The 19,590-nt window shown below is 49.2% G+C and overlaps 1 protein-coding gene across 4 annotated transcripts in view; it reads right to left on the reverse strand.

Annotated features, from left to right (window-relative positions):
* cacna1c (calcium channel, voltage-dependent, L type, alpha 1C subunit) overlaps nucleotides 1–19,590 on the reverse strand; it is a 546,860-nt gene that overhangs the window by 63,994 nt on the left and 463,276 nt on the right. For all 4 annotated transcript variants that reach the window (XM_055905081.1, XM_055905080.1, XM_055905079.1 and 1 more), the window contains 13 exons: nucleotides 19,260–19,386; nucleotides 17,620–17,713; nucleotides 16,047–16,173; nucleotides 13,366–13,495; nucleotides 12,022–12,081; nucleotides 11,686–11,792; nucleotides 10,550–10,637; nucleotides 9,982–10,089; nucleotides 8,265–8,317; nucleotides 7,954–8,100; nucleotides 7,424–7,625; nucleotides 6,171–6,329; nucleotides 5,646–5,756 (listed from right to left, as the gene is read on the reverse strand). In XM_055905081.1, coding sequence (XP_055761056.1) covers nucleotides 5,646–5,756; nucleotides 6,171–6,329; nucleotides 7,424–7,625; nucleotides 7,954–8,100; nucleotides 8,265–8,317; nucleotides 9,982–10,089; nucleotides 10,550–10,637; nucleotides 11,686–11,792; nucleotides 12,022–12,081; nucleotides 13,366–13,495; nucleotides 16,047–16,173; nucleotides 17,620–17,713; nucleotides 19,260–19,386 — 1,513 coding nt within the window. The remainder of the gene's footprint in view (nucleotides 1–5,645; nucleotides 5,757–6,170; nucleotides 6,330–7,423; nucleotides 7,626–7,953; nucleotides 8,101–8,264; nucleotides 8,318–9,981; nucleotides 10,090–10,549; nucleotides 10,638–11,685; nucleotides 11,793–12,021; nucleotides 12,082–13,365; nucleotides 13,496–16,046; nucleotides 16,174–17,619; nucleotides 17,714–19,259; nucleotides 19,387–19,590) is intronic.

Below are 19,590 nucleotides of genomic sequence, written 5' to 3' on the forward strand. Positions count from 1 at the left end.
CTGGTCAGCATGTTAGAGAGACGTGTCTGGTCTGGTCAACTTTTTAGAGAGACGTGTCTGGTCTGGTCAACTTTTTAGAGAGACGTGTCTGGTCTGGTCAACATGTTAGAGAGACGTGTCTGGTCAGCATGTTAGAGCGACGTGTCTGGTCAGCATGTTAGAGAGACGTGTCTGGTCTGGTCAGCATGTTAGAGAGACGAGTCTGGTCTGGTCAGCATGTTAGAGAGACGTGTCTGGTCTGGTCAGCATGTTAGAGAGACGTGTCTGGTCTGGTCAGCATGTTAGAGAGACGTGTCTGGTCTGGTCAACATGTTAGAGAGACGTGTCCGGTCTGGTCAGCATGTTAGAGAGACGTGTCTGGTCTGGTCAGCATGTTAGAGAGACGTGTCCGGTCTGGTCAGCATGTTAGAGAGACGTGTCTGGTCTGGTCAGCATGTTAGAGAGACGTGTCTGGTCTGGTCAGCATGTTAGAGAGACGTGTCTGATCTGGTCAACATGTTAGAGAGACGTGTCTGGTCTGGTCAGCATGTTAGAGAGACGTGTCTGGTCTGGTCAGCATGTTAGAGAGACGTGTCTGGTCTGGTCAGCATGTTAGAGAGACGTGTCTGGTCTGGTCAGCATGTTAGAGAGACGTGTCTGGTCTGGTCAGCATGTTAGAGAGACGTGTCTGGTCTGGTCAGCATGTTAGAGAGACGTGTCTGGTCTGGTCAGCATGTTAGAGAGACGAGTCCGGTCTGGTCAGCATGTTAGAGCGACGTGTCTGGTCTGGTCAGCATGTTAGAGAGACGTGTCTGGTCTGGTCAGCATGTTAGAGAGACGTGTCTGGTCTGGTCAGCATGTTAGAGAGACGTGTCTGGTCTGGTCAGCATGTTAGAGAGACGTGTCTGGTCTGGTCAGCATGTTAGAGAGACGTGTCTGGTCTGGTCAGCATGTTAGAGAGACGTGTCCGGTCTGGTCAGCATGTTAGAGAGACGTGTCTGGTCTGGTCAGCATGTTAGAGAGACGTGTCTGGTCTGGTCAGCATGTTAGAGAGACGTGTCTGGTCTGGTCAGCATGTTAGAGAGACGTGTCTGGTCTGGTCAGCATGTTAGAGAGACGTGTCTGGTCTGGTCAGCATGTTAGAGAGACGTGTCCGGTCTGGTCAGCATGTTAGAGAGACGTGTCCGGTCTGGTCAGCATGTTAGAGAGACGTGTCACTTAAACAACCTATCTTGATGTCCTTCTACCCTGCCAAGATAAGAACACAAAACCTTCACAGTGTGACATTAAATTATATGAGACACTAGGTTTGTTGACTGACAATTAAACAATATTTAGTCTCCTTTATGACCAAGAGTGCTTTGCATCAATGGTTTATCCCAGTTTATCATAGAAAGCAGGACTAAAACGATCTCCTCATAGACACATAGAGATCAGCACCACAGTAAGCAGCAGCAGAGATATCCCCGCAGCGTCACAGCAGCTCGGCATTCTATAATAAACATCAAGGCGTTGCTTAGTAACCTGATGAGAGGGCGGTTTGTTCTCTCCATCCATGGATTTACTCTGTCAGCTTCCCAAATGGCATGCTATCCCCTTTAAAGTGCACTACTTTTCACCAGGGCTCATAGGGCTCTGGTCAAAAGTGGTGAACTATATAGGGAATAGGGCTCTGGTCAACAGTAGTGCACTATATAGGGAATAGGGAATAGGGCTCTGGTCTAAAGTAGTGCACTATATAGGGGATAGGGCTCTGGTCAACAGTAGTGCACTATATAGGGAATAGGATGCTGTTTGGGATGCAGACACTGTATCTGTTCTACAGAAGAACCCATCTGTTGTTGTTTCAACAACGTAAGCGGCCGGCTGACGCAGTAGGTGGCATTTTGATTGGACTAATAAACTCACCAGGTTACCAAGCAACATGTAAAACAAGATATACAAACCTACACAACACCAGACACCGAACCAAATCATTCATGTATCTTTTCTCTTCTAATCTTTTGGATTCTTTTTAATTAAAGTGGAAATCAGATCATAAAAGGCATCGTTTATAGGCCAACTGATAACATATAATTATGACAGACTTGATTAACCTGTTGAGGATGGGGGCGCTGTTGTGACTATTTATGCTAATCGTGTAATTTTTGAAACGGCTTCCCACAAAATCCTTGATCGTACAATATGCATATTATTATTATTATTGGATAGAAAACAGTCTATAGTTTCTATAGGAGTTGAAATTTTGTCTCTAAGTGGAACAGAGCCCATTCTACAGCAATTTCCCTGACATGGAGTCAGATTTCAGAAATTTTGGCCCCTGATCTGGAGTCAGTTAAAAGGGCACTGTTATTGCTATGAGTATACGGACACTGCTTACTTCTTCCCCTGGATGCCTTTACGTGATGACGATTTGAATGGGGTCGATTGCGCGTTCACAGGCACTACAAATTAAAAAACCCTGAGGCTAGTCACTCTTTTGGAGCTGCGTCATGCGCCTAGAGGACACCGACCCGCACCTGTTCCAAGCATTAGTGGAGGGAGTAATATTACTCGGGTCATGTTTCTACTCGTTATGGGAGTTAAAAACATCATAAGGTAGTTAATTTAAAGCGTTTTATAGCAATTTATATCCGTTTAGTGCGATTTTGGGACATTTATTTCTGAAACGCTGTGAATTGCTGGGCACGCTTCCAGTTCATCCCGAACGCAGTTGGCATTTCCACATGGCAAGAGGACAGCTTTCCACCAAAAGACGATTGGACCCAAGAAAGGATCCTTTGCCCAAGATACTGATGGAAGAACAGCTCAAAGTAGGACATTTTTATTATGATAAATCGTGTTTCTGTCGAAAAATGTTAGTGGCTTAGGACGCCATGTTTTTTGACGTAGCTTCGCTTGGCGCAAACTGTATTGAAAAGTAAGGATAATTTAAAAAATTTAATTCCGCGATTGTATTAAGAATTAAATTGTCTATCAATCCCTGTCCACCCTATATTTTTTAGTCACGTTTATGAGTATTTATGTATAAGAGTAGATCACTGTCTAAGTGGCGCACGGACATTTTCTCACCAGCTGGGCTACATTTCACATTGTCTAACCATGATTTTGGTGGCTAAATATAAACATTTTCGATCAAACTCTATATGGATTGTGTAATATGATGTTACAGGAGTGTCATCTGAAGAATTCTGAGAAGGTTAGTGAAAAAATTAATATATTTTGGCGATGTTGACTTTTATCGCTCACTTTGGCTAGAATCAATGCTGGGCTGCTATGTGCTATGTGCTATGCTAATATAACGATTTATTGTGTTTTCGCTGTAAGACACTTAGAAAATCTGAAATATTGTCTGTATTCACAGGATCTGTGTCTTTCGAATAGTGTATGCTGTGTATTTTTACGAAACGTTTGATGATTAGTAAGTAGGTAAACACGTTGCTCAATGTAGTTTTTCTAGTCCATTTGTGACGGTGGGTGCAATTGTAACCTATGCCATCTACCTGAAATATGCACTTTTTTCTAACAAAACCTATCCCATACCATAAATATGTTATCAGACTGTCATCTGATGAGTTTTTTTCTTGGTTAGGGGCTATAAATATCTTAGTTTAGCCGAATTGGTGATAGCTACTGGTGTTGGTGGACAAATAAAAGATGGTGGATTATGCTAATGTGTTTTTAGGTAATAGATGTACATCTTTACATATTGTGTCTTCCCTGTAAAACATTTTAAAAATCGGACATGTTGGCTGGATTCACAAGATCTGTGTCTTTCATTAGCTGTATTGGACTTTAATGTGTGAAAGTTAAATATTTAAAAAAAAATTTTTTTTTTAATTTCGCGGCACTGGTTTTTCAGTGGGGGGGGGGGGGGGGGGGGGGGGAGTGCCGCTAGCGGCACCCTCATCCTAGACAGGTTAACTTGATTACATTCATATCCAAATGACAGGTAATACTGATTTCCACTGATAGGCTAAGACTCATTTGGTAATGATAAGAATCCTCTCTGGGACAGAGAGAAGTGTTCTGGAGCGACAGACTCCTGAGAGGGGAGTCGGGACAGTCTGAGAGGGGAGAGAGTGGGAAAGAGAGGAGAGAGAGGTGAAGAGAGAGGTGAAGAGAGAGGGGAAGTGAGAGAGGGAGGGAGAGAGGGAGGGAGAGGAGAGAGAGGGGAAGAGAGAGGGGGAGAGAGAGAGGGAGGGAGAGGTGAAAAGAGAGGTGGAGAGAGGTGAAGAGAGATGGAGAGAGAATGAGACAGGTGAAGAGAGGGAGAAAGAGGGAGAGAGAGGTGAAAAGAGAGGTGGAGAGAGGTGGAGAGAGGGAGAAAGAGGGAGAGAGGTGAAAAGAGAGGTGGAGAGAGGGAGAAAGAGGGAGAGAGATGAAAAGAGAGATGGAGAGAGGTGGAGAGAGAGGTGACGAGAGAGGTGAAGAGAGAGGGGAAGTGAGAGAGGGAGGAAGAGAGGGAGGGAGAGGAGAGAAAGGGGAAGAGAGAGGGGGAGAGAGAGAGGGAGGGAGAGGTGAAAAGAGAGGTGGAGAGAGGTGAAGAGAGATGGAGAGAGAATGAGACAGGTGAAGAGAGGGAGAAAGAGGGAGAGAGAGGTGAAAAGAGAGGTGGAGAGAGGTGGAGAGAGGGAGAAAGAGGGAGAGAGGTGAAAAGAGAGGTGGAGAGAGGGAGAAAGAGGGAGAGAGAGATGAAAAGAGAGGTGGAGAGAGATGGAGAGAGAGGTGACGAGAGAGGTGAAGAGAGAGGGGAAGTGAGAGAGGGAGGGAGAGAGGGAGGGAGAGGAGAGAGGGGAAGAGAGAGGGAGGGAGAGGTGAAAAGAGAGGTGGAGAGAGGTGAAGAGAGGTGGAGAGAGGTGGAGAGAGGTGGAGAGAGGGAGAGAGAGGTGAAAAGAGAGGTGGAGAGAGGTGGAGAGAGGGAGAGAGGGAGAGAGAGGTGGAGAGGTAGAGAGAGGTGGAGAGAGAGGTGGAGAGAGAGGTGGAGAGAGGGAGAGAGAGGTGGAGGGGTAGAGAGAGGTGGAGAGAGAGGTGGAGAGAGAGGTGGGTAGAGGTGGAGAGAGGTGGAGAGAGAGGTGGAGAGAGGTGGAGAGAGGTGAAGAGAGATGAGAGAGGGAGAGAGAGGTGAAAAGAGAGGTGGAGAGAGGTGAAGAGAGGGAGAGAGAGGTGAAAAGAGAGTTGGAGAGAGGTGAAGAGAGGGAGAAAGAGGGAGAGAGGTGAAACGAGAGGTGGTGAGACGTGGAGAGAGGGAGAGAGAGGTGGAGAGGTAGAGAGGTGGAGAGAGAGGTGGAGAGAGGGAGAGAGAGGGAGAGAGGTGAAACGAGAGGTTGTGAGACGTGGAGAGAGGGAGAGAGAGGTGGAGAGGTAGAGAGAGGTGGAGAGAGAGGTGGAGAGAGAGGTGGAGAGAGGGAGAGAGAGGTGGAGAGGTAGAGAGAGGTGGAGAGAGAGGTGGAGAGAGAGGTGGGTAGAGGTGGAGAGAGGTGGAGAGAGAGGTGGAGAGAGAGGTGGAGGGGTAGAGAGAGGTGGAGAGAGAGGTGGAGAGAGAGGTGGGTAGAGGTGGAGCGAGGTGGAGAGAGAGGTGGAGAGAGAGGTGAAAAGAGAGATGGAGAGAGGCGGAGAGAGGTGAAAAGAGAGATGCAGAGAGGTGGAGAGAGGGAGAGACGTACCCGTGGTTTGAAGGCGATGAGTTTAAGGATCATCTCCACAGTGAAGAGGCCGGTGAACAGCATGTTGAGGATGTTCATAGCATCGTTGAAGGAGTGGGTCTGGCCGTGATGCTGCAACACACACACACTTAATCCCCCATCTGCATTTCTATGTGACCACGTGGTAAACACACCCACCTCAGGCTACAGGAGAAGCCTTGAACGCAACGAGCAACAACAGAAATACTGACGCTCCAAAATACAGATACAGCCTTTCAAAATCAACAACTCCTTCTAACATCTAGGAACCAATACCTGAGGTACTAGCATGTCTTTTAACTGATAAAGACTACCCTCCCCATAATGCACCTCTAGTGTCCAGGGCGGTTGACTGTGTTTAGGGTAGGAGATTAACACGATGCTGCCGTATTGGGCTGAGGGCATAAAGATGGTATAATTCAACGTTTTCCCTGACCAAGATGGACGATTTAAGTGATGCTCGGATGCCAATGTCTCACACACACACACTCTCTCTCTCTCTCTTACCTGCATGGCCAGACAGATGGTGTTCAGCAGGATGAGGGTAAACATCAGGTACTCAAAGTAGGTGGAGTTGACCACGTACCACACCTTGTACTGGTACTGGTTCTTAGGGATGTACCGACGTAGGGGACGGGCCTTCAGGGCATATTCCACACACTGACGCTGTACCCCACACACACACACACACACACACACACACACACACACACACACACACACACACACACACACACACACACACGCGCACACACACACACACACACACACACACACACACACACACACACACACACACACACACACACACACACACACACACACACACACACCATTTACCATCCAGTTAACCACTGATACAACTTGAGGACACTCCTCCTTTCAGTATGGCCCCGGCCCACTCCTAAGTGACCCTATGGTGACCTCGTGTTGACCCCTCTTGACCTCTCTCGCCTGTTTGACCTGTGACCTTGAAGACCCCTAACCTTTCAACAGGTTCTGATGACCCCTAATCTCTCACCTGGGTTCTGATGACCCCTAACCTCTCACCTGGGTTCTGATGACCCCTAACCTCTCACCTGGGTTCTAATTACCCCTAACCTCTCACCTGGGTTCTATTTACCCCTAACCTCTCACCTGGTTCTGAAGACCCCTAACCTCTCACCTGGTTCTGATGACCCCTAACCTCTCAACAGGTTCTGATGACCCCTAACCTCTCACCTGGTTCTGATGACCCCTAACCTCTCAACAGGTTCTGATGACCCCTAAACTCTCAACAGGTTCTGATGACCCCTAACCTCTCACCTGGGTTCTGATGACCCCTAACCTCTCACCTGGGTTCTGATGACCCCTAACCTCTCACCTGGGTTCTAATTACCCCTAACCTCTCACCTGGGTTCTATTTACCCCTAACCTCTCACCTGGTTCTGAAGACCCCTAACCTCTCACCTGGTTCTGATGACCCCTAACCTCTCAACAGGTTCTGATGACCCCTAACCTCTCACCTGGTTCTGATGACCCCTAACCTCTCAACAGGTTCTGATGACCCCTAACCTCTCACCTGGGTTCTGATTACCCCTAATCTCTCACCTGGTTCTGATGACCCCTAACCTCTCACCTGGTTCTGATGACCCCTAATCTCTCACCTGGGTTCTGATGACCCATAACCTCTCAACAGGTTCTGATGACCCCTAACCTCTCACCTGGGTTCTGATTACCCCTAATCTCTCACCTGGTTCTGATGACCCCTAACCTCTCACCTGGTTCTTGTCCAGCTCACAGTTCTTATACTCCTGCTCTCCCTGCTCCTGGAAAGTGACAATGACGAAACCGACGAAGATGTTCATCATGAAGAAGGCGATGATGATGATGTAGATGATGAAGAAGATGGACACGACCACTCTGTAGTTGTAGACAGGGCCCAGGTCCTCTGAATGGGAGTCTATGGCCCGGTACAGGAGTCTGGAGAGGATGGGTACACAGTTCAAAACCTAGAGACTAAAGCCCCATACTTTAACGTGTGTGTGTGTGTGTGTGTGTGTGTGTGTGTGTGTGTGTGTGTGTGTGTGTGTGTGTTCCATGTTAAGATTTTTGGAATGGTGTCTCTCAGTCAGGGTTTCTTAGGGCATGCCCAAAGGGCATGAGCATTTCAATTATTTGTGTGTGTGTGTGTGTGTGTGTGTGTGTGTGTGTGTGTGTGTGTGTGTGTGTGTGTGTGTGTGTGTGCGTGAGTGAGTGTGTGTGTGTGTGTGTGTGTGTGGTCACTCTGCTGCTGTGACGCTGGACTCACGCTGGCCATCCTTCAAAGGTGGAGACGGCGAACAGAGCCATCATCCCCTGGAGCACGTCGTCAAAGTTGAAGTCACTGTTCTCCCAGACACGCATGGACCTCTCTGGCTTCCCCACGTCGCCGTCCTTATACATGATGTATGAACCCCTGGGAGGGAGAACATAGGTAACACCTAGACACCCACAGCTCACACCTCACCCAGCCAGACAACTTATTACGGCCCAAATAGAGCCCACATCCACCTGAAGTGACTGTCCAGATATGATATGAGCCAGGTCAGACGGAGATGGGAGATGAGGTGATAAACTCACCTGCATTCAGGCTCTGTAGACTTGGAGGTGTCTGAGCAGTAGAAAAACTTCCCCTGAGAAGAGAACAACAGACATGTTCATCTTGGTGAAACATATCCACTATATTCTCATCACCACTACGTCAGCTACGTTCAGTTCCCTCTCTTCGCCCTCTCTCTTCACTTCGTCCCGCTCTATCTCTCCTCTGTCCCTCTCTTCGCCCTCTCTCTTCACTTCGTCCTGCTCTATCTCTCCTCCGTCCCTCTCTTCACTTCGTCCCGCTCTATCTCTCCTCAGTCCCTCTCTTCGCCCTCTCGCTTCACTTCGTCCTGCTCTATCTCTCCTCTGTCCCTTTCTTCGCCTTCTCTCTTCACTTCGTCCCGTTCTATCTCTCCTCCGTCTCTCTCTTCGCCCTCTCTCTTCACTTCGTCCTGCTCTATCTCTCCTCCGTCTCTCTCTTCGCCCTCTCTCTTCACTTCGTCCTGCTCTATCTCTCCTCCGTCCCTCTCTTCGCCCTCTCTTTTCACTTCGTCCCGCTCTATCTCTCCTCCGTCCCTCTCTTCGCCCTCTCTCTTCACTTCATCCCGTTCTATCTCTCCTCCGTCCCTCTCTTTGGCCTCTCTCTTCAGTTCGTCCCGCTCTATCTCTCCTCCGTCCCTCTCTTCGCCCTCTCTCTTCACTTCGTCCTGCTCTATCTCTCCTCCGTCTCTCTCTTCGCCCTCTCTCTTCACTTCATCCTGCTCTATCTCTCCTCCGTCTCTCTCTTCGTCCTCTCTCTTCACTTCGTCCCGCTCTATCTCTCCTCCGTCCCTCTCTTCGCCTTCTCTCTTTACTTCGTCCCGCTCTATCTCTCCTCCGTCTCTCTCTTCGCCCTCTCTCTTCACTTCGTCCCGCTCTATCTCTCCTCCGTCCCTCTCTTCGCCCTCTCTCTTCACTTCGTCCCACTCTATCTCTCCTCCGTCCCTCTCTTCGCCCTCTCTCTTCACTTCGTCCCGCTCTATCTCTCCTCCGTCCCTCTCTTCGCCCTCTCTCTTTACTTCGTCCCGCTCTATCTCTCCTCCGTCCCTCTCTTCGCCCTCTCTCTTCACTTCGTCCCGCTCTATCTCTCCTCCGTCTCTCTCTTCGCCCTCTCTCTTCACTTCGTCCCGCTCTATCTCTCCTCTGTCTCTCTCTTCGCCCTCTCTTTTCACTTCGTCCCGCTCTATCTCTCCTCCGTCCCTCTCTTCGCCCTCTCTTTTCACTTCGTCCCGCTCTATCTCTCCTCCGTCCCTCTCTTCGCCCTCTCTCTTCACTTCGTCCCGCTCTATCTCTCCTCCGTCTCTCTCTTCGTCCTCTCTCTTCACTTCGTCTCGTTCTATCTCTCCTCCGTCCCTCTCTTCGCCCTCTCTCTTCACTTCGTCCCGCTCTATCTCTCCTCTGTCCCTCTCTTCGCCCTCTCTTTTCACTTCGTCCTGCTCTATCTCTCCTCCGTCCCTCTCTTTGCCCTCTCTCTTCACTTCGTCCCGCTCTATCTCTCCTCCGTCCCTCTCTTCGCCCTCTCTCTTCACTTCGTCCCGCTCTATCTCTCCTCCGTCCCTCTCTTCGCCCTCTCTCTTCACTTCGTCCCGCTCTATCTCTCCTCCGTCCCTCTCTTCGCCCTCTCTCTTCACTTCGTCCCACTCTATCTCTCCTCTGTCCCTCTCTTCGCCCTCTCTCTTCACTTCGTCCCGCTCTATCTCTCATCTGTCCCTCTCTTTACCTTGAAGAGTTGTACTCCAATGCAGGCAAACATGAACTGCAGCAGAGAGGTGACGATCACGATGTTTCCGATGGTTCGGATGGCCACGAACACACACTGGACCACATGCTGCGGAGAGAGAGAGAAGGGGAGAGAGAGAGGGAGAGAGAGAGAAGGGGAGAGAGAGAGGGAGAGAGAGAAGGGGAGAGAGAGAGGGAGAGAGAGAGCGTGAGAGAAAGAGAGAGAGAGAGACAGACACAGGGCTCATGAGGTTATCATAGAATCAGTTGGTGGACTATTTTCACTTGGTCTGGACTGGGTTGAAGCTAGAACCTCTGGACGTGGATCACAGGAAGAAAGAGAAAACTTCAGGTAAGTCAAGGTGGAAAAGCTTTAGGGTTCACTGATGAATCAGTTTCTTGTTGCTGTTAAAGACAAGGGAGAAGAGGGGAAAGGAGAGGAGGAGATGGGAAAGGAGAGGAGAAGAAAGAGAACAAAGGAGAGGAAAGGCTAGGAGAGGAGAGGAGAGGAGAGGAGAGGAGAGGAGAGGAGAGGAGAGGAGAAGAGAAGAGATAACAGTGCGACTCACTTTGAGGCCCTTGGCCCTGTTGATAGCCCTCAGGGGCCGAAGCACTCTGAGAACACGAAGGATCTTCACCACGTTGATGGCACTGGACCTGAATAGACACATACAAAGACCAGGTTATCGAGAGAGGTCAACTACTAAACCATATATCAACTACAAACAGAGAGGTCAATTACTAAACCATATATCAACTACAGACAGAGAGGTTAACTACAGACAGAGAGGTCAACTACTAAACCATATATCAACTACAAACAGAGAGATCAATTACTAAACCATATATCAACTACAGACAGAGAGGTCAATTACTAAACCATATATCAACTACAAACAGAGAGGTCAACTACTAAACCATATATCAACTACAGACAGAGAGGTCAACTACTAAACCATATATCAACTACAAACAGAGAGGTCAACTACTAAACCATATATCAACTACAGACAGAGAGGTTAACTACAGACAGAGAGGTCAACTACTAAACCATATATCAACTACAGACAGAGAGGTCAACTACTAAACCATATATCAACTACAGACAGAGAGGTTAACTACAGACAGAGAGATCAACTACTAAACCATATATCAACTAGACAGAGAGGTCAACTACAGACAGAGAGGTCAACTACTAAACCATATATCAACTACAGACAGAGAGGTTAACCACAGACAGAGAGGTCAACTACTAAACCATATATCAACTACAAACAGAGAGCTTAACTACAGACAGAGAGGTCAACTACTAAATCATATATCAACTACAAACAGAGAGGTCAACTACTAAACCATATATCAACTACAGACAGAGAGGTCAACTACTAAACCATATATAAACTACAGACAGAGAGGTCAACTACTAAACCATATATAAACTACAGACAGAGAGGTCAACTACAGACAGAGAGGTCAACTACTAAACCATATATCAACTACAAACAGAGAGGTTAACTTCAGACAGAGAAGTCAACTACAGACAGAAACAATATTTCTGTTGTCAATAGAACATGTTCTTGACATTAATGTTGGGGTTTTGTAACCATTACAGTAAAAAGAGCAACGCTAAATGAATTGCGATGAGAAGTGTGTATTTAACCATTGAAACGTCCCTGTTGTAACGGTGTAGTGAAGGTCAACTCACTGTATTCCAGAGGAGATGAGAGACACGCTGACCACCACCAGATCCAGGATGTTGAAGTAGTTCCGACAGAACGAACCCTTATGGATGAACGCCCCGTACGCTGTCATCTACAAGGTCATGAACCAGGAAGACAAAACCACGTGCACAGGACACCGTAAGACAAAAGATTGCGATCGATGACGATGAAGTGAATGTCTGCTCACGGGGTTTGTTGCTCAAAACGTCATGTTTTACCAAGGCTTAAAACACTTCCAACACTTCACCAAGCCTTTCCAGAGCACACCGTGTCCATTATGTGTGGTGTAGAGATGACGTTGAGAAGGAAGGAACGGTTACCTTCAGAATGATCTCTATGGTGAAGAGCCCAGTGAAGACATGGTCTGCATAGCCTAATATCTGAGACACAGGGATCACAATGAGGGTCAACACAATACATCACACAGTCGTGCATCTCACAGAGGCTTCCACAGCATCACAAAATGTGTCACAAACGGCAAAATGTGTCACAAACGGCACACTATTCCCTACATAGTGCACTACTTTTGAACAGGGGGTGGTTAAAAATAGTGCACTACATAGGGAATAGGGTGCCATTTGGGATGTGATCTGTATAATAACATAAAAGCTATAATAATATAGAGATAATGTAATTAAGTGGGGAAAGTAGTCACAAAGCAGCGCGAGGTTCAGCGCCAGACATTCAGCCTCTGTGTGTGTGTGTAGATGTGTCCGTGCCTCTGTGTGTGTGTGTACATGTGTCCGTGCCTCTGTGTGTGTGTGTAGATGTGTCCGTGCCTCTGTGTGTGTGTGTAGATGTGTCCGTGCCTCTGTGTGTGTGTGTAGATGTGTCCGTGCCTCTGTGTGTGTGTGTAGATGTGTCCGTGCCTCTGTGTGTGTGTGTGGATGTGTCCGTGCCTCTGCGTGTGTGTGTGTAGATGTGTCCGTGCCTCTGTGTGTGTGTGTGTGTAGATGTGTCCGTGCCTCTGTGTGTGTGTGTGTGTACATGTGTCCGTGCCTCTGTGTGTGTGTGTACATGTGTCCGTGCCTCTGTGTGTGTGTGTGTGTGTGTGTGTGTAGATGTGTCCGTGCCTCTGTGTGTGTGTGTAGATGTGTCCGTGCCTCTGTGTGTGTGTGTACATGTGTCCGTGCCTCTGTGTGTGTGTGTAGATGTGTCCGTGCCTCTGTGTGTGTGTGTAGATGTGTCCGTGCCTCTGTGTGTGTGTGTAGATGTGTCCGTGCCTCTGTGTGTGTGTGTAGATGTGTCCGTGCCTCTGTGTGTGTGTGTGGATGTGTCCGTGCCTCTGTGTGTGTGTGTGTGTAGATGTGTCCGTGCCTCTGTGTGTGTGTGTGTGTAGATGTGTCCGTGCCTCTGTGTGTGTGTGTGTGTAGATGTGTCCGTGCCTCTGTGTGTGTGTAGATGTGTCCGTGCCTCTGTGTGTGTGTAGATGTGTCCGTGCCTCTGTGTGTGTGTGTGTGTGTGTAGATGTGTCCGCGCCTCTGTGTGTGTGTAGATGTGTCCGTGCCTCTGTGTGTGTGTAGATGTGTCCGTGCCTCTGTGTGTGTGTGTGTGTGTGTAGATGTGTCCGCGCCTCTGCGTGTGTGTGTAGATGTGTCCGTGCCTCTGTGTGTGTGTGTGTGTGTAGATGTGTCCGCGCCTCTGCGTGTGTAAGACATAAACACCTGGTTCCTGAAGGAGTCGTTCCGGACAGGATCCTCTGCTGCCAGAGAGATACTGCTCAGTAGAATGAAGAACAGGATGAGGTTGGTGAAGATGTTGTGGTTCACCATCTTATGGCACAGAACCCTGAACCTGGGGAGAGGGAGGAGGGAGGGAGGGAGGAGGGGGAGAGGAGGGGGGGAGGAGGGAGGGAGGAGGGGGAGAGGGAGGGAGGGAGGAGGGGGAGAGGGAGGGAGGGAGGGAGGAGGGAGGAGGGATGGAGGGGAGGGAGGGAGGAGGGGGAGGGAGGGAGGAGGGAGGAGGGATGGAGGGGAGGGAGGGAGGAGGGGGAGGGAGGGAGGAGGGAGGAGGGATGGAGGGGAGGGAGGGAGGAGGGGGAGGGAGGGAGGAGGGAGGGAGGAGGGGGAGAGGAGGGGGGGAGGAGGGAGGGAGGAGGGGGAGAGGGAGGGAGGGAGGAGGGGGAGAGGGAGGGAGGGAGGAGGGAGGGAGGAGGGGGAGAGGAGGGGGGGAGGAGGGAGGGAGGAGGGGGAGAGGGAGGGAGGGAGGAGGGGGAGAGGGAGGGAGGGAGGAGGGAGGGAGGAGGGGGAGAGGAGGGGGGGAGGAGGGAGGGAGGAGGGGGAGAGGGAGGGAGGGAGGAGGGGGAGAGGGAGGGAGGGAGGAGGGAGGGAGGAGGGGGAGAGGAGGGGGGGAGGAGGGAGGGAGGAGGGGGAGAGGGAGGGAGGGAGGAGGGAGGGAGGAGGGGGAGAGGGAGGGAGGGAGGAGGGAGGGAGGAGGGGGAGAGGAGGCAGGGAGGAGGGGGAGAGGAGGGAGGGAGGAGGGGGAGAGGGAGGGAGGGAGGAGGGGAGGGAGGGAGGGAGGGAGGAGGGAGGGAGGAGGGGGGGAGGGATGGAGGGAGGAGGGAGGGAGGAGGGGGAGAGGGAAGGGAGGGAGGGGAGAGGAGGGAGTGAGGAGGGGGAGAGGGAAGGGAGGGAGGGGGAGAGGAGGGAGTGAGGAGGGGAGGGAGGGAGGGAGGGAGGGAGGGAGGAGGGAGGGAGGGAGGGAGGGTGAAGGGGGAGAGGGAAGGGAGGGAGGGGGAGAGGAGGGAGTGAGGAGGGGAGGGAGGGAGGGAGGGAGGGAGGAGGGAGGGAGGAGGGGGAGAGGGAGGGAGGGAGGAGGGAGGGAGGAGGGGGAGAGGGAAGGGAGGGAGGGGGAGAGGAGGGAGTGAGGAGGGGAGGGAGGGAGGGAGGGAGGAGGGAGGGAGGAGGGGGAGAGGGAGGGAGGGAGGAGGGAGGGAGGAGGGGGAGAGGGAAGGGAGGGAGGGAGGGAGGAGGGAGGGAGGGGAGGGAGGAGGGCGGGAGGGAGGGGGGAGAGGGAGGGAGGGAGGGATGGAGGAGGGAGGGAGGAGGGGGAGAGGGAAGGGAGGGAGGGAGGGAGGGAGGGAGGGAGGAGGGGAGGGAGGAGGGAGGGAGGGATGGAGGGGGGAGAGGGAGGGAGGGAGGGATGGAGAGGCAAACAGACAGAGAAGAAATAGTGATCAATAGATCAGGGCACAGAGAGATCAGAGAGAACCCTAATCCTACAGACATTTCAGTCATTTAACAGACGCTCTTATCCAATCAAACCCACAACCCTGACATGGCAAGTGCCATGCTCTACCAAGTGAGCCACATGGAACACCAGACATCAGACAGACAACAGACATCTGAAATCAGACAGACAGACATACATCAGACATCAGACAGAAATCAGACAGACAGACATACATCAGACATCAGACAGACATCAGACATCAGCCAGACATCTGACATCAGACAGACAGACATACATCAGACATCAGACAGAAATCAGACATCAGACAGACATCAGACATCAGCCAGACATACATCATACATCAGGCAGACATCAGACATCAGCCAGACATCAGACATCAGACAGACATCAGACATCAGACAGACATGAGACATCAGCCAGACATACATCAGACATCAGCCAGACATCAGACATCAGACAGACATCAGACATCAGCCAGACATCAGACATCAGACAGACATCAGACATCAGCCAGACATACATCAGACATCAGACAGACATCAGACATCAGCCAGACATACATCAGACAGACATCAGACATCAGACAGACATCAGACATCAGCCAGACATACATCAGACTTTAGACATCAGACAGATATCAGACAGACATCAGACAGACATCAGACATCAGACATCAGACATCAGACGGACATCAGACATCAGCCAGACATCAGCCAGACATCAGCCAGACATCAGCCAGACATCAGACATCAGCCAGACATCAGACAGACATCAGACATCAGACATCAGACAGACATCAGACAGACATCAGACATCAGCCAGACATCAGACATCAGACAGACATCAGACATCAGCCAGACATCAGCCAGACATCAGCCAGACATCAGACAGACATCAGACAGACATTAGACATCAGACAGACATCAGCCAGACATCAGACAGACATCAGACATCAGACAGACATCAGCCAGACATCAGACATCAGCCAGACATCAGACATCAGCCAGACATCAGACATCAGACAGACATCAGACATCAGACAGACATCAGCCAGACATCAGCCAGACATCAGCCAGATGGGGTGTGTTTAGGGACCCCTCTCATAGACTCTAACTGCTTCTCTCAGTATATTTGTGGGTGAGCTGTCTCTTACTTGTTGGTGTTGCTGAAGATGAAGAAAGCCCGGGCCTCAGGCATGGGAATAGCCTTCTCCTTCAGCTGAATGTCAGACAGGGGCCGAGGCCGGGGGCCCACCGGCATCTCAGGCTCCTCCTCCTCTCCTACAAGGGCCACAGAGGAGAGAAAGAGGGAAAACAGGAGGAGAAGAGGAGAGGAGAGAGAGAAAGTGTTGGTCAGTTATGTTGAGAAGTAGTTGAATGAGCTGTGTATAAATGAACCTGGTATAGTTATTTCAGTTTGTTATTGTAGTTACCCCATACTATAACAATTACCCACAATTCATCAGTAAAAAAGTTAAAAGCCATATGAATTTGAACTTTTTCATTTATCTACAAACGTGGACACCTGGATTGGTAAGGCAAAACCTGGATTGGTACACACAAAACAACATCAACACCCCCTTACACAACATTCTAACATCAACACCCCCCCAGACAACATTCTAACATCAACACCCCCTCACACAACATTCTAACATCAACACCCCCTCACACAACCTTCTAACATCAACACCCCCTCACACAACCTTCTAACATCAACACCCCCTCACACAACATTCTAACATCAACACACCCCCTCACACAACATTCTAACATCAACACCCCCTCACACAACATTCTAACATCAACACACCCCCTCACACAACATTCTAACATCAACACCCCCTCACACAACATTCTAACATCAACACCCCCTCACACAACATTCTAACATCAACACCCCCTCACACAACATTCTAACATCAACACCCCCTCACACAACATTCTAACATCAACACCCCCTCACACAACATTCTAACATTAACACCCCCTCACACAACATTCTAACATCAACACCCCCTCACAGAACATTCTAACATCAACACCCCCTCACACAACATTCTAACATCAACACCCCATCACACAACATTCTAACATCAACACCCCCTCACACAACATTCTAACATAAACACCCCCTCACACAACATTCTAACATCAACACCCCCTCACACAACATTCTAACATCAACACCCCCTCACTCAACATTCTAACATCAACACCCCCTCACACAACATTCTAACATCAACACACCCTCACACAACATTCTAACAACAACACCCCCTCACACAACATTCTAACATCAACACCCCCTCACACAACATTCTAACATCAATACCCCCTCACTCAATATTCTAACATCAACACCCCCTCACACAACATTCTAACATCAACACCCCCTCACACAACATTCTAACATCAACACACCCCCTCACACAACATTCTAACATCAACACCCCCTCACTCAACATTCTAACATCAACACCCCCTCACACAACATTCTAACATCAACACCCCCTCACACAACATTCTAACATCAACACCCCCTCACACAACATTCTAACAACAACGGGGCAAAGCACAGCAGACAAAAGAGAGAGAGAACCAGAACAACGTAATGTTGTGAATGTCCTGATTTGAGTGTGGGAGTCTCAATGTTTTGGTGTGATTTGGTTCTCTGCTCCTGCTTGTTGTCCGGTGTGGTTCAGCCCTTAGAAAGGTCCGGCTTACTTTTTATCACCGGTACAGTGGCACCTGGAAAATCATTAGCTGGATACGGGTTCTTCTCTTCATTCACATCTGCTTGGTACTCATCAATGTTGATCTGTCAAAACCCAGTAACACGGCTCCACATCAGACTCAATACGGACAGAACTAGTGACACTACTTTTAAAAGGAAACACCATGCCACCTGTGTAGAGTAGACATGTGTTTTCACAGATGAAGAATTAGACTGATACTAACTAAACCAAACATATTTTATGTTGTTGAATCTGTAAAGTGAAGTATTGACTTGACTAGATAATATTAGATTACAACTGGTGTCTCCAGTCAGGAGGACAGGTATATCTAACAAGGACAGGTATGTCTAACGAGGACAGGTATATCTAACGAGGACAGGTATATCTAACGAGGACAGGTATATCTAACAAGGACAGGTATGTCTAACAAGGACAGGTATGTCTAACGAGGACAGGTATATCTAACGAGGACAGGTGTGTCTAACAAGGACAGGTATATCTAACGAGGACAGGTATATCTAACAAGGACAGGTATGTCTAACGAGGACAGGTATATCTAACGAGGACAGGTATATCTAACAAGGACAGGTATGTCTAACAAGGACAGGTATGTCTAACGAGGACAGGTATATCTAACGAGGACAGGTATATCTAACGAGGACAGGTATATCTAACAAGGACAGGTATGTCTAACAAGGACAGGCATGTCTAACGAGGACAGGTATATCTAACGAGGACAGGTGTGTCTAACAAGGACAGGTATATCTAACGAGGACAGGTATATCTAACAAGGACAGGTATGTCTAACGAGGACAGGTATATCTAACGAGGACAGGTATATCTAACAGTGACAGGTATGTCTAACAAGGACAGGTATGTCTAACGAGGACAGGTATATCTAACGAGGACAGGTATATCTAACAAGGACAGGTGTGTCTAACGAGGACAGGTGTGTCTAACAAGGACAGGTATATCTAACAAGGACAGGTATATCTAACGAGGACAGGTATATCTAACGAGGACAGGTGTGTCAAACGAGGACAGGTATATCTAACGAGGACAGGTATATCTAACGAGGACAGGTGTGTCTAACGAGGACAGGTGTGTATAACGAGGACAAGTGTAACTAACGAGGACAGATGCATCTAACGAGGACAGGTGTATCTAACAAGGACAGATGATTCTAATGAGGACAGGTATATCTAACGAGGACAGGTGTCTAACGAGGACATGTATATCTAATGAGGACAGGTATATCTAACGAGGACAGGTATATCTAACGAGGACAGGTATATCTAACGAGGACAGGTGTATCTAACGAGGATAGGTGTATCTAACGAGGATAGGTGTATCTAACGAGGACAGGTATATCTAACGAGGACAGGTATATCTAACGAGGACAGGTATATCTAACGAGGACAGGTGTGTCTAACGAGGACAGGTGTGTTTAACGAGGACAGGTGTATCTAACGAGGACAGGTGTGTCTAACGAGGATAGGTGTGTCTAACAAGGACAGGTGTGTCTAACGAGGACAGGTGTGTCTAACTAGGACTGGTGTGTCTAACGAGGACAGGTGTTTCTAACGAGGACAGGTGCGTCTAACAAGGACAGGTGTCTCTGAGACATACCTTGGTGGCATTGGTTGTCTCTCCGTCTGAGGTGATGGACTTCAGCTCAATCTTCTCCTCCTTCTTCTCTTCTGCCTCGATCATCGGGGGCTTTTCGTTGACATGACGTTTCTCCGGACTGGCCGTTCTGTGTCAGAATGGAGCAAAACCACTGAGGCATACACACTTGAATGGATGTGGATGCACGTACACACACACACACACACACACACACACACACACACACACACACACACACACACACACACACACACACACACACACACACACACACACACACACACACACACACACACACACACACACACACACACACACACACACACACACA

The sequence above is a fragment of the Salvelinus fontinalis genome, chromosome 39, assembly GCF_029448725.1.
Source record: "Salvelinus fontinalis isolate EN_2023a chromosome 39, ASM2944872v1, whole genome shotgun sequence".
Classification (NCBI taxonomy): Eukaryota; Metazoa; Chordata; class Actinopteri; order Salmoniformes; family Salmonidae; genus Salvelinus; species Salvelinus fontinalis.